Below are 13075 nucleotides of genomic sequence, written 5' to 3' on the forward strand. Positions count from 1 at the left end.
AAATGGCGTATCACTGGCAATATTAAAGATAAGTTTTTAACGATTAATTAAATTCAGGGCAGGAATATTATTATCAGAAGCAATATTTTCTTTTTAGGCTCACATTATTATCATCTCTTAAACCTTAAGTTTTCATTAATCTTGAACAATGTGATTATATTCTGTTTCAAACATCTGCACGTTACAGTATTAATTGTGTGACGTGATTAATACTTCTTAATTGAAATTTCATCCCTATAAGTACAAGGGGAATTTTTTTTTTAACTTTCTTCTTCCTTTTTATAGTTTTTTATCAGCTTACTTCGCTGTTATTTTTAAAGCCTTAAAAGCCAATTTTATTGTTATTATAATTTAAGTAAACAAGCGAAGGTCTGAGCCTGAATCTACACTGTAACACAAATCTATAAGAAGGTTTTTATAACTTGAATAAAGCATGCTATAAGCAGTGTTATGAAAATACTGCTATTTTGCAAAAGACAATGGACACTCATACAGAATTTCTTTACTCCAAAAAGCTTTAAAGGGCAGTTAAATTCATTTTGTAGAATGATTGTGATTTTTTTTTTTTTTTTTTTTTTTTTTTTTTTTGTAACAATGTGAAAAATTACCGATGCCTCGCCACGATTCGAACTCTAAATCTTTTAATGCTACTCGGAAATGCCTTCTAATTAGACCAATAAGCCTCGCGGTAAAAATGGGATATAATTATGTGCAATCTTCCCCAAGGCGACTGGGGAAGAGAGAATTCAGTCACCAAAATGAGATGGTGACGAATTACCGTCTACACAGTTAATAAATATTCTTCTATAATTAAGACACAATAACACGCCGAATAAATACTAATTCAGAAGTCAAACAACAAAAATCAGCGTTATATTTACAAAATTTTCAGAGGACTCGTTTCGATGGTTTTACCGAACCACCATCCTCAGCTGCAAAACCGCAAATGAACAAGATAGGAAATAATGATTAGATAAGATAAGATTTTTGTCCAGGCTTTCTTATCTTATCTAATCATTATTTCCTATCTTGTTCATTTGCGGTTTTGCAGCTGAGGATGGTGGTTCGGTAAAACCATCGAAACTAGACCTGTGAAAATTTTGTAAATATAACGCTGATTTTTGTTGTTTGACTTCTGAATAAGTATTCTTCTGTTATCGGGACCAGATTTAGAAATGCACGTGTTGTGTATGATATCCGTATTTGTGTGTCTACACACATACATACGCACGTACGTACATATATACATGCATATATGAACACATACAATCGTATGTACATATATACATACATACATACGTGCGTGCATATTTACATGCATACATGAATACATACAGACGTATATACATATATACAGTAGAGACGTTGGGATTTTTTTTAAGCAAGGGAGATTGAAAAATTAGCAACGCCTTCGCCGGGAATCGAACCACGGACCTCTGAAATACCGCCCAGCTAGGAAGGCCTAGCTGCGCGCTAGGAAGGCGGGAGAAATACCTTATACACTCCCTCTTTTAAAGGGCGACTGGGGTTTTTAGAGGAACCAATCGCCGAATCCTGGGTGTGGAGATTCATCATCCACAACCTTTTTAGTTCGGGCGCCACTGTAGAGACATTAGGTATTTTTTTAAAGCAGGCAAGATAAAAAATTAGCAATCGCCTTCGCCGGGAATCGAACCACGGACCTCTGAAATACCGGCTCAGCGTACTGACCACTACACCACAAAGTCACGCTAGGAAGGCGGAAGAAATGCCCTAGAATACATACATGCATACGTACATATATACATACATACATGAATACATACATCTATAGATATATGCATACATACATACATTTCTGGTTCCGGTTTTGATAACAGAAAAGTACCCATTTAAAAGCACGAGCGCCATTTGTACAGATATTATATTTTTTCGAAGTAATTCGAGCTCAAGATCTCTCGATGCTAGCCGAATATACTTTCCAATTGCACCATGAACGCAAGTAATAAATAAGAAGAAAATTCAACACGACAAGTAAAATGTTTACAAAACTCCGGATGATCTGATGTGACCACGTTAAAGATGACAATCCATTTCCAAAAACTATACTGTGGACTTTTGTCAGTCTTCAGTTTTTTCAATGAAAGTTTCAATGAATTAAAGTGTGATTAGTATAATATCAAAGACACATTCATTTAATAGATTATTCTAACATTCTACAACTACGACTCTCTACAACACCTTTGCGTCACAATGATAAACTATTATTGAGGATTATCAAGTTCAAGGTTGACCATGCCTTCAGATTCATGTGTGTCTTACTTCAATTAATTACTTATTTGACCCATTTTCTAAACTTAAATTACTTTCATTCTTGAATGCTCCGTTTATGAAGCTTAACTGCCAGCTCTCGACGTCTATCTAGATAGTAACCGAGTATATTTGCACTAATGACAACAAGAGTCCGCTGTTAATAATAGTTCCCGGAGTTCTCCTCTCTAGGATATAAAACGATACACTCCAGTGCTCATTGCCTAAGCGCCCGAACAAGGTCAAAACTGACACGTTACGGTCACGATTAATGGTTTAAAACTGAAACTAGAAATACATATCGATTAATGCAAATTTTGCATAGTAAAATCCATTTTCATTTGCTTGAATTTCGGTGCCAATAAGCGGTATTTTTGCCTCGGTAGCCCAGAATCTAAATGGCCCTCATCGTTATGGTTCCCCCAAGTGTCATGTGACGCACGTATAGACCAGCTTAAGAGCGTACTTTACGGGAATTTCGGGAACGTCAATATTCGTTTTGGGAAAACTTAAGTCTAACTCCCTTAGTTCTGATTATTCAGTGATAAAACAATTAAAATACTTGTAACATGGATATGTTACAAGCTTCTAAATGCAAAAGCAAGTAATGAATATTTATCTCAGTTCTAAAGAGTTAAATTATGTTTAAATGAAATAAACATTCATTTCATTTTAAGAGATTGTATCAATGTGAGTGCTGATAGAATTACGGACAAGCTGCATATTAAGCAGAAAATAAGAACAAAATGCACATACTTGGTTCAGTTGTTTTAAATCGTTCAATATTCAAGTAGCTAATACACTTTCGAATCTATTTCTAGATTGTTAGTGACTGCGTAGATTAAAAAACCATGTATATTTATATATGTAACAACTGTAAGTTTTTTCAACGTGAGGCATTTAAAAATGTCATGTGTTAATAAATTTCTCTATAAATTTGGTTTCTTCATTTCAAAGGTGTACACTTTGCGCAGAAAGAAAGACAGTCTTATATCTCCAGTTATACTCGGCCGACGGACAAAATTTAATTTGCGTTTTCCATGCCCTGGAAGCTCGACTTAGGATATATATTACACTTACATATAGCTTTGTTCTAAAGTAGGTACTTTAACAAAAAACCGGACTTTTTCTGAAATGACACATCTATTTTTTTTTTTCATATTTCGATTCTACGACTTAAATTATTCCTAAATATTACTTAAATTATTCCTAAATATTAAATTTCGTAAAACTTTGAAAGAAACATACCGAGAAATTTAAAAATTTATGTTGGCGCACTTTTTTCCGTGTGCGCCAAAAATTATTCGATTGGCGAAATTCTTAATTAACGATAACCTATTTTACTTTTCCTTTCATTGTGCAAGAAGGGAAGAAAAGTTGCTTCGTTCATTCTTTCAAATAATTTTAACAAAGTACGTATGTCACATTTGGTGTTATCATCGCTTGTAACAATTATGCCAAATTTCAAAACGTGCCATTGTATAAATTTTGCATAAATTCACTTATAGCTTCTGAAGCTTCGTATAAAAAAAAATTAATTTTTTACAGTGCTTAAAAATTGTGCTTAAAAATACATATATTTGAAGGTGATGGTAAAAATTTTATCAGTGATAGTTCAAACATTTTTTTGAAAAATTTATAAAAAATTACTAAAAAATACAAATTTTAAAAACAAATCAGAAAATATCTGCGAATTTTATTTGAACTGAATTTAAATTTTGAGCTGCGAAAGATAAAATTAAGTATGTTTCATGAAAAAAGAAAAAAAAAAAAAAAAAAGATAGTAATAAATACATACCAAATTCAATTAACGAGAAGCAAAATTCTGAGAGCTAATTTTTTTAAAATAATCTGCGCTATTTTTATAAAATGTGGCAGTTTGGCATAATTTGTGTCGTAGAATCGAAATATGGAAAAAAAAGTAATACATCATATCAGAAAAAGTCCGATTTTATATCAAAATATCTATGCTAGAACAAAAGTATATATAAATCTTATATATATCTTAAGTCGCACTTTTGAGACATGAAAAACCCAAGTTAAGTTTCGTCAATCGGTTCATTAGTTCACTAATGGAACTAATAGACTCCGGTTCTAATGGCTCTAAACATACTGTGCCATCTTGCATTAGTAACTAATGTATTGAGCCCAAATGATCATTGACCTGTAGAGCAACAGGGACTTTGACGGGCATTATGATCACAGCAGTTTTGATGGTGTGCTTTCATTTAATTTTAATGTAAATATCTATCATGTAAATTCACTGTATTGTCCTACAGTGGTAAAAAAATTCACTTATAAATTGACCTCACTTATAAATTAACATAGACTCTGACATCACTTATAAATTAACAGGGCCAACAGATGATTTGACTAGCATCGATTTCCTTTAATTTAATTTTAACTGAAACCATCTCAATATGCTGCATATTCTTACATCTTCTGACATATATTGGTGACATTTGTGTTGTTCCAAAGTGAAAATTACCCTGTAGGTTGTCAGCAACCAATAGTCTTGTCGGGTACCAGTGCACTTAATTTTGATGTCAGAAATTTTGTTAATGAAGTTCTTTCTTTTCAGATTTTTGATATTAGAAACTTCATTAGCGGATTGGTTCTCAACTTTCTGGACCTGCTTTGTTATGCTACGCTACCATTCACTTGACTTGGCAAGTTTTGCTATTGTGCGAACATGAACGATTTAATTTATTTTCAGCGTCTCGCGTATGAGTAATTAATTTTCAGAGTACTGCCATTGCAAGAAACATGCGATGTTTAATTTATCTTAAACGTTTTGTGCCCAATTAATTTTCAGGAGTTTTGCCATTTGACAAACGTAAGTAAAAGTTACGTTTTAGTCTAAATGGGCAATTTTCCCTGAAGGAATATTTTTTTCGTTTTGGCATTTTGCGTTGGTTCACTATGAATGACCGATTCCCTTTTCAAATTGTTGCTACCAAATATTAGAGTCCTGTATTAAATTTAAAGAAATTAAATAATGAAAAATCTGCGTAAATGTATGTATGTTTCTCGCATTGTGACAAAACAACGATACATAGAGCCATCGAATTTTGAATGACGTAATTCTCCTACGAATATGGGCAAGTGGAACACCAAATTTGGAATTTGTTTTATTATCGATTTCATATTTTGTAAAACTTTAACGAATTTTTGATTAACAAACTCAAGGATTTCAAAGCGAGCAACGGCAACACTGTATAGGGGGGGGAAGGATCTTTTTATCTCCAGCGCTCGCGGAACTGTGTATCGCAAATGCTAAAGATAGGCTCATTTTAAAATTATTTTTCGATATTGCCGTTGAACTGAATTTTATGGTTTAAGTGAGAAGAACGTAATATTTAATAAATAAATGTAACACACAAAACGTTAAAAAAACGCGCCTTTGGACGTAATTTAAAATCTGAAACATTTTTTTTTTTTTTTTGAGTGCTATTTTATTTGAATCCCCTTTTGTCGACGAGGTCCAATAGAATTTCATCAAAAGTCATTGCTGACAGGGGACTAAGCCCAGTTGTCAGTATTTTCTTTGCTTCTGTTTCAGTATTACACCCTGTCTCTTCTGTTCTTGTGACATTTGAAACGATATCAACATGACTCAAGCACTGAAAGTCGGGCTCAATCGAATCGTCATCTTATGATTCCTCGATGTTTTTTAGATCCACCTTTTCAATTTTTTGTCATACAACTTCACTCACCTCGAATTCTTTACAATTAGGTAAATTTCCGACGAAGAATCTTTCTCCACGCTCGGCGTTCGCTGTCTACACACTTCTACGCAAAACACTGAACACGTGCTCGTGTATAATCTGCATCCGGATAAGTGACAGTACATTGTATTACGAAACGGTTCTAATAATGAAAAGTTTATTTCCTGAAGTTGTTAAGTCACGTGAATTAATAATATCTATTGCCTTTAAACATATTTCAGCATACTTAATCAGAATTTCAACAAAAAGCAACTAACTAAAGGTACACGAACATCTCACCAAATGTTTTAAAATTTAAATTACATTTTAAGTTTTTCTTGGAAAACGCTATGCCAGTATCTTCATATTATCAACTGCATTTGATCCCAAGATCATTTTGGCGGCCTTTTGGATACTGGAAACTTCAGCTGCCCATTCAGGATTCACTATTTCTCGGCAACGCACTCTTTTCAAAGATAGTTATGCTATTGTGTGACAGTTTTATTCGCCACACGTAAATCATGCAAATGGAATTCTGTTTTCTTCAACCCAATTTCCTGCTTTTCTTCTTATCGTGTGTGTGACCTTCTCAACACTTTTTGGCACACATTCTTTTCACAGGTGTACAATTTCATTGCGTGGGCATTAGAAACCTTTTGAAACCATTCCGTGATTTCGAAGAAGTTGATAATTTTCGTTTCGTTATTTAGCAAATACCAAAGATCATCGAAGAACATGATAAGTGCGAAGCATAAAAATGCTAACAGAGCAAGATCGAACATTTGCTTAAGAAGCAATGAAAAAGTTTGAGGCTATAGGCAGAAATAAGGAAGCAGATATTTATTCGCAATTTATCAAGATCTGGAATACACTGATATTGTCAGTATGGATTAATACTTAAGTATTTACAGCTCATTGTCTAAAATTTACTTTTATTAAGGAAGATGAAAAAAAATCCAATTAGAAAAATGCATGAGATGAGGTCATAAGACATACAAATATGACTAGTTTACGCTGACAAATTTTAATACAATGAACTGCCTTTAAATATGAAATCTTAGCCATTGAATTTAAACAATAAGCAAACGATTTCAGCCCAGCAGAGCGTAACATTTTCCATCGGAGTTAATAATCCTGTCCGTCCACATATTCTTTAATAACTCCTTTATTAATTTCCACCACAGATGTTTTAAGAGTGTTGACAAAAGATATAAATTTTGAGTGTCAAAAGTAAATTTATACTTCTCAATAGCTCTGTTTTTTAAATTTTCCTAGCTAATAAGATTATTTAGTGCTCAATAACTTAATGGCAGATATTTAGCCACACGTCTCTAAAAATATAATTTCTCTTAGCAGCGAAACGAATTTAATGAATTTTGAAATATATTTTGAGGTTTTGCTGAAACTAAACCTGATTTAACACTTATAAATAAACAGCGGGTACAATCGATATACATGTGTGGGTAGAACTGTTGACTAAGTTATACATGATGTTCACCATAAAGGTCCTTAAGTGGCTTTTGTTTTCACAAACGTTGGTCATAGACAAATACTTCCAATTATAAAAAGTCACTTAAATAAGGAATACGTTCATATTTTGGCATTTTTAAATTTCAAAAATCCATTTGTAAAAATTACGAAATTTAACGCTTTACATGACCCATTGTCCGTACAGTTGTGTTTAGTAAATGCTTCTAGTAATTCTGAAAAATAAAACACAAAACATTTTGACTCCCGTAACACTAAAATTTATTGTTATATTTAATTTTATTATATGAGATCATGTTATGTTTAGGGTTCATATGCATTTTCATTTCACTGAAAATATATATATGTCAGTCTAGAAAAAGATTTCTGATGTTGACAGATTAAGTAACGAGCATTTCCATGCCGACTGTTGATCAAAATTATATATATATGTATGTATGTATGCATACATTATAGAAGTCATGTTTAAGAAAATAAAAATAGAATTTAGTATTGACTCACTGCAACTCGTACAGCATAAAATGATGAAGAAAAACATTTCTAGAAGTTTAATGAATCTTTCTATAAGTATTAGATTATGATTCTAAAGAAACAAAAATTGCCTGAGAACATTAACGTGTTTTTAGTGTTTGAAAATTTATAAATTACCTGCATGAGAATGCTTTCAGTATGCTATACATCACAAAGTTATAAATCAAAGAATGTTACGCGCTGGCAAATCCCAAAAAATGAATGACATTAAAAGGAAAATATCGATCTGTAATTATTCTGATGCATTTTTATCCGATCCCTTAAAGGAATTCGATAAAGGTGGCAAAATCAGCTAAATTTAAAAATATCAATCACCTTTAATGCTGCACGTACTGAGGGACTGCATTTAAGAATTAGATTTCGTAATTTTTTAAAAAATTGACTTTTTTTTTAATGTTTAAACTCCAAAATAAGAATATTTACGTCATTTAAAGCATTTTTATATTTGGAGGTACATGTCTACGACCGGCGGATGCAAAAATAAAGACCTCATGAAGATTTTTGGAGTGTGGTGTAAGCAAAATCCCTTTTAGTAAAACTTTACTTCACATAAAACCGGATTAATTAAAGAGATGAAGAAAAATAACATTGAATTAAATAATGAGAATAGAAAGCAGCCATCTGCAGTTTTTTTTCTCACTCATTCATATTTACTCATTCATATTTACTCACTCATTCATATATACTCATTCATATTATGCAATTTCTGGCTTTCCTCCAATTGACATTGCCATTCTTCATTCTACTGCTTATAAGGAAAATATTTCTGCTTCTACTGTCTCTCAGTATGATTGTATATTACCTCTATCTGATCTCCCTCATCCTTCAGAAAGAAATGCTGTTAATTTTATTCAGTTTAGCAATAAAATCGTAACTGAATCGCCTGTAACTTGCTATACTGATGGCAGCAAAATTGATCGTCTCGCATTTGTTGTCTTCAAAAATGGTCTTGAATTTGAGCACTTTCAATTTAGAATCAGAGATGAATGTACCGTTTTCATAGCTGAACTTTTGTGCTTAAACTTCGCCGTCAAATGGGTCTATAAACAAAACAGTACTGTTTCAGACTATCTCATTTGTACTGATTCCCTTTCATCCTTGGAGATCTTAAAATGTATTTCTTCTTCTAATGATATCATTATCGAGATTCAAAAAGAACTGAAAAATCTAAAGGATAAAAATATTTCGGTTTCATTTTCATTTGTTCGTGGTCATACAGGTGTTGTTGGGAACGAACGAGCCGATTTCCTTGCTAAGACTGCGACTAAGCGGGAAATTGACACTTTCCCGCTTAGTCGCAGTCTTCCTTCTATAAGAAGGTCATGTATGAAAGCATTGTGGAGTCGTGGAATCACGAATTCATTAATTCAAATAAAGGGAGTTTAACTAGAAGATTTTTCCCTTCTATTAAAATCAGATTTTCGTGTCATCATTTCTTCACAAATTATAAATTAACCCAGTTTCTTACTGGACATGGGAATTTTAAAAGTTATTTGAACAGATTTAAGTTGAGTCCTGAGTCTGTCTGTGACTGTGTCCTCGGCGGCGAGGAGAATGTAGAACATGTGCTTCTTCTATGTCCTAAATATGAGAGCGAAAGAAAAGTCTTGAAACTGGGACTGAAAAATTTTAATATTAACTGGCCTCCAGAGTTTTACCAATTTATTTCCGAGAGAAGTGCTTTTAACACTTTTTGTCAATTCACTGTAAAACTGTGCAATCATCCTTAATTTTATTTCAATTTTCTCTTATGTTTAGTTTCTATTGTGTTTCTTACTTACTTCTGTAAGCCCCATGTGATACTATGTGGTACATGGGGAACTTGTTGTGTTTCTTTTAATAAAAAAAAAATTCATATTTCAGAGGTAAATACATATTTCATAACAGAACAAAATGCTAGGAACCAAATACTAAATGTATCCGGTGAGCAGAAAAAGTGAATTGCGTAATCTCTGTATTGAAGATTTTCTTTCGTGTGTTCTGGCGGCACGAATATAGCTGCTCTTATGTCCAATGCTAGGGTAAATTCAAAAGACCACTCATTATTTCCAAATTTTTTGTATTTTTAACCCTGCTTTCCATGAAGAAGAGACATTACGTGCTATATATGTATATGTACTCATTATAATGCTTCAACTTTAAATTATTCTATGAATGGAAGTATTTTGGCGCAAGTAGGTAATGTAATAGATTTTTGTGAAAAATTTTTATAAGCAGTAAATGCTGTACAAAAATAAAAATAAAGAAAATATTATAATAAGAAACTATATTATTATACTATCCTTGAAAATTTTTAGTTAGGCATGGGAAGATTATAACAGAAATCTAGTTGGTTAGTTAGTTGCTAAACATATTTATGCAAAACATAACCATCTTTAATAGTTTACTATATGCTAAAATTTATTCAAATAATCTGTTGGTTCTTAGCCGAGGCAACGCAATAAAATCTAGATAAAGACTTAGTACCTTAACAATTTTTTATTGAACTACAAATAATACCATATTAACACCAAATCCTTAATTTTTCAACTCTAATACTAAAGCTATTCTTCTCTTAAAAACAAAACATTGGCTTCTAAAAAGAAATCCAGTATGAATGCTGTTGCCACAAAAAATAATACAATAATATGCATACTGAGCACTTATAATTATTAAAATATTTGTGAGTTCCTTCTAAATTAATTATTTGCATTTTATGCCGTTACAAGTGTAAAAAAAAATGTGGTTTGGTCACATAAAACTGAATTCTTAATAAATTACTTGGAACCTTCTACAATTTTAGTTTGGTAAAACACAAAAATATTTTAATCAAACGATAACTGTTACTGAGCTTTACTGTTTTAGAACACAATAAAAATGAAACAAAAGATGAATGGAAGAACATTCACATTTGTTCCGTGCATGATTGATAAGGAATATTTTAAAGCTGCTTTTAAAAAGATAATGAAATCATTTACAGCATTAAAAAAACATGTTATAGACTTGGTCTTGCTTAGACGTAATGTATAATCTTTTAACGATTATGATTCAGATTTTCTTGAAGTGTTGAAAACTACATTTTGGAAGAAGCCAACATAGCCACTAGTAAAAGTGCTTAGTGTAAATAATTACGTAAATATATTTAGTACAAGCAAATAGATTTTAAATTATCGGAAACAGATTTACCTTTTTAACTCAGTGCATTATTTTGCTATAAGTAATACCAATAATAATTAATCAAGCTTTCGAATTCCTCTGTATTTTATGCATTTTCAAATCATTATCTAGGTTAAACTCAAATATCTTTTATACTCAGCAATATTGCGTACAGAATAAAATATATTAAATTTATTTATAATATAGAATATGTTTCCAATTTGCAAAAAATTAATTCTCAATTCAGAGATTTTTTTTTAATTTTCTTTAGCCAAAAAAACATTAAGCTATGAGTTTTCAATTATAAATACGATTTGGAAAAGAATGTCGTTGCAATATTTTGCATAATTTATGTAAAAATATTTATGAATGTACTTTTTTTTTTTTTTTTTTCTAAAAAAGGTGTTTTTGATAAATTGTGTGTTACATTCTTTTGGATGCCAGAAAGTATTTTAAAATTCTACTTGAAAAAATTTCAAAAAGCACTTACTGTATTTCAGAATCATCGTGCTCGATAAAAGTGAGCGAACTCTTTCTCAAAATGCTTTTCACAGGTAGTTTGGTTAAATTCTCCGTCATGGCGAAAAGGAGAAAAATTTCTTTAATTCCAAACAAGAAAGAAAAGGTAAACAAATTCCACCGGAAGAGCACACACTCAGCTCCGACACGCGCACACTGAAAAAGCAAAACAACCGGCTTTAGAACGGCGAATATCAACGCGTTTCGATTGCCGCTCGGGACGATCGGCAGAAGTGCGACTGCGGTGACATGGTTGCCGGTTTAAACCACTCACCGCCTTCGCCAAGTCTGCCAAAATAACTCCATTTTCGCTCGCCAAATTTCAATATTGCTCGAACACTCGCCAAGCTCTCTTGTAAAAGAAAGGGTTTATCTTACCAATAAAGATTAGAAACAAAAGCTTAATAAATACGATGACGACACTTGTCTGCTGCCACTCTGAGATTAGAAAACTTTTTTTTTTTTTTTTTAAGTTTAACGCATGACGATAGATATTTATTTCGATTAATTCAACACTTGTTCTCTACCAAAATTTAACCTCTTTACATAACGGGGTTAAATTAATTAAACCGTTATTTACATCACGGGGTTAATATGTTCTCTACCAAATTTTAAAAATAACAAAACACTTACTCACTCAAAAATTATGACATTCTTAATGATTTTACCGAACTAACTGAACCAGTGCTAGAGATTCGTTAGGAAAATTCTCATAAGTAAACCTTCTCTCCTTTGATACCGGTTTTCCAACCATATATTTTCTGAAAGCTTGTGTCACAAATAGAATAACTGTGAAATCTTACGAGCTGAGGGACAAGCGTTTAGAAGCTACAGGGCCCACAAAGAATCAGAAAAGTGATGCAAACATGACACCAAATGTCGCTAAAATGCTCGTTTCACGTGTTTATATGAACTTAATATGGTAAGAAGGTGGGGATTTTAATATAAAGGAAGATACGACCCTTTGAAAAGAAACATTATACGTTGGGATGTTGAAAATGTGACTTGTTATGGACTTCTAACAAAATCTATTACAAGATGTCAATGATGTGCAATGATGTACAAGACAATCAATGTGCAAGTAATCAAATAAACAGTGAGACAGGCAGAAAGACAGTTTATAATGGGCACATTTTACAAAAGCGATAGCCTCACTCTTTGCACACTCGTTATGTGTCAATGAATCGAAGCAGTAATCCATTGGCGCAATCCACATTCCAGGTTCGTCGTCCAAGTATCTGCCCTCATAAAAAGTATACTTAATGAAGTTCTTAAAACGAGGAGCGCTGACTTGCTTAAAAAGGACTGCAGGGCCATAAAAATATCACGATGCCAGATATGCTCCTGTGTCTCGATAATGATTGTGCCCGTTATGTAACGAACAAAAGATTTTTGTCTAAAAAAAA

The 13075-nt window shown here is 32.3% G+C and overlaps 1 protein-coding gene across 1 annotated transcript in view; it reads right to left on the reverse strand.

Moving 5' to 3' along the window:
• Nucleotides 1-11917, reverse strand: part of LOC118197079 (uncharacterized) — a 305624-nt gene extending 293707 nt beyond the window's left edge. Inside the window, exon 1 of the mRNA XM_085814603.1 lies at nt 11641-11917. Within this exon, the coding sequence (XP_085670729.1) occupies nt 11641-11729 (89 nt within the window). The 5' untranslated portion in view covers nt 11730-11917. The remainder of the gene's footprint in view (nt 1-11640) is intronic.
• Between the last annotated feature and the right edge of the window lie 1158 nt (nt 11918-13075).

The sequence above is a fragment of the Stegodyphus dumicola genome, chromosome 4 (genome assembly GCF_044657685.1).
Source record: "Stegodyphus dumicola isolate Sdum_Otavi_A_Nest chromosome 4, ASM4465768v1".
Taxonomy (NCBI): domain Eukaryota; kingdom Metazoa; phylum Arthropoda; class Arachnida; order Araneae; family Eresidae; genus Stegodyphus; species Stegodyphus dumicola.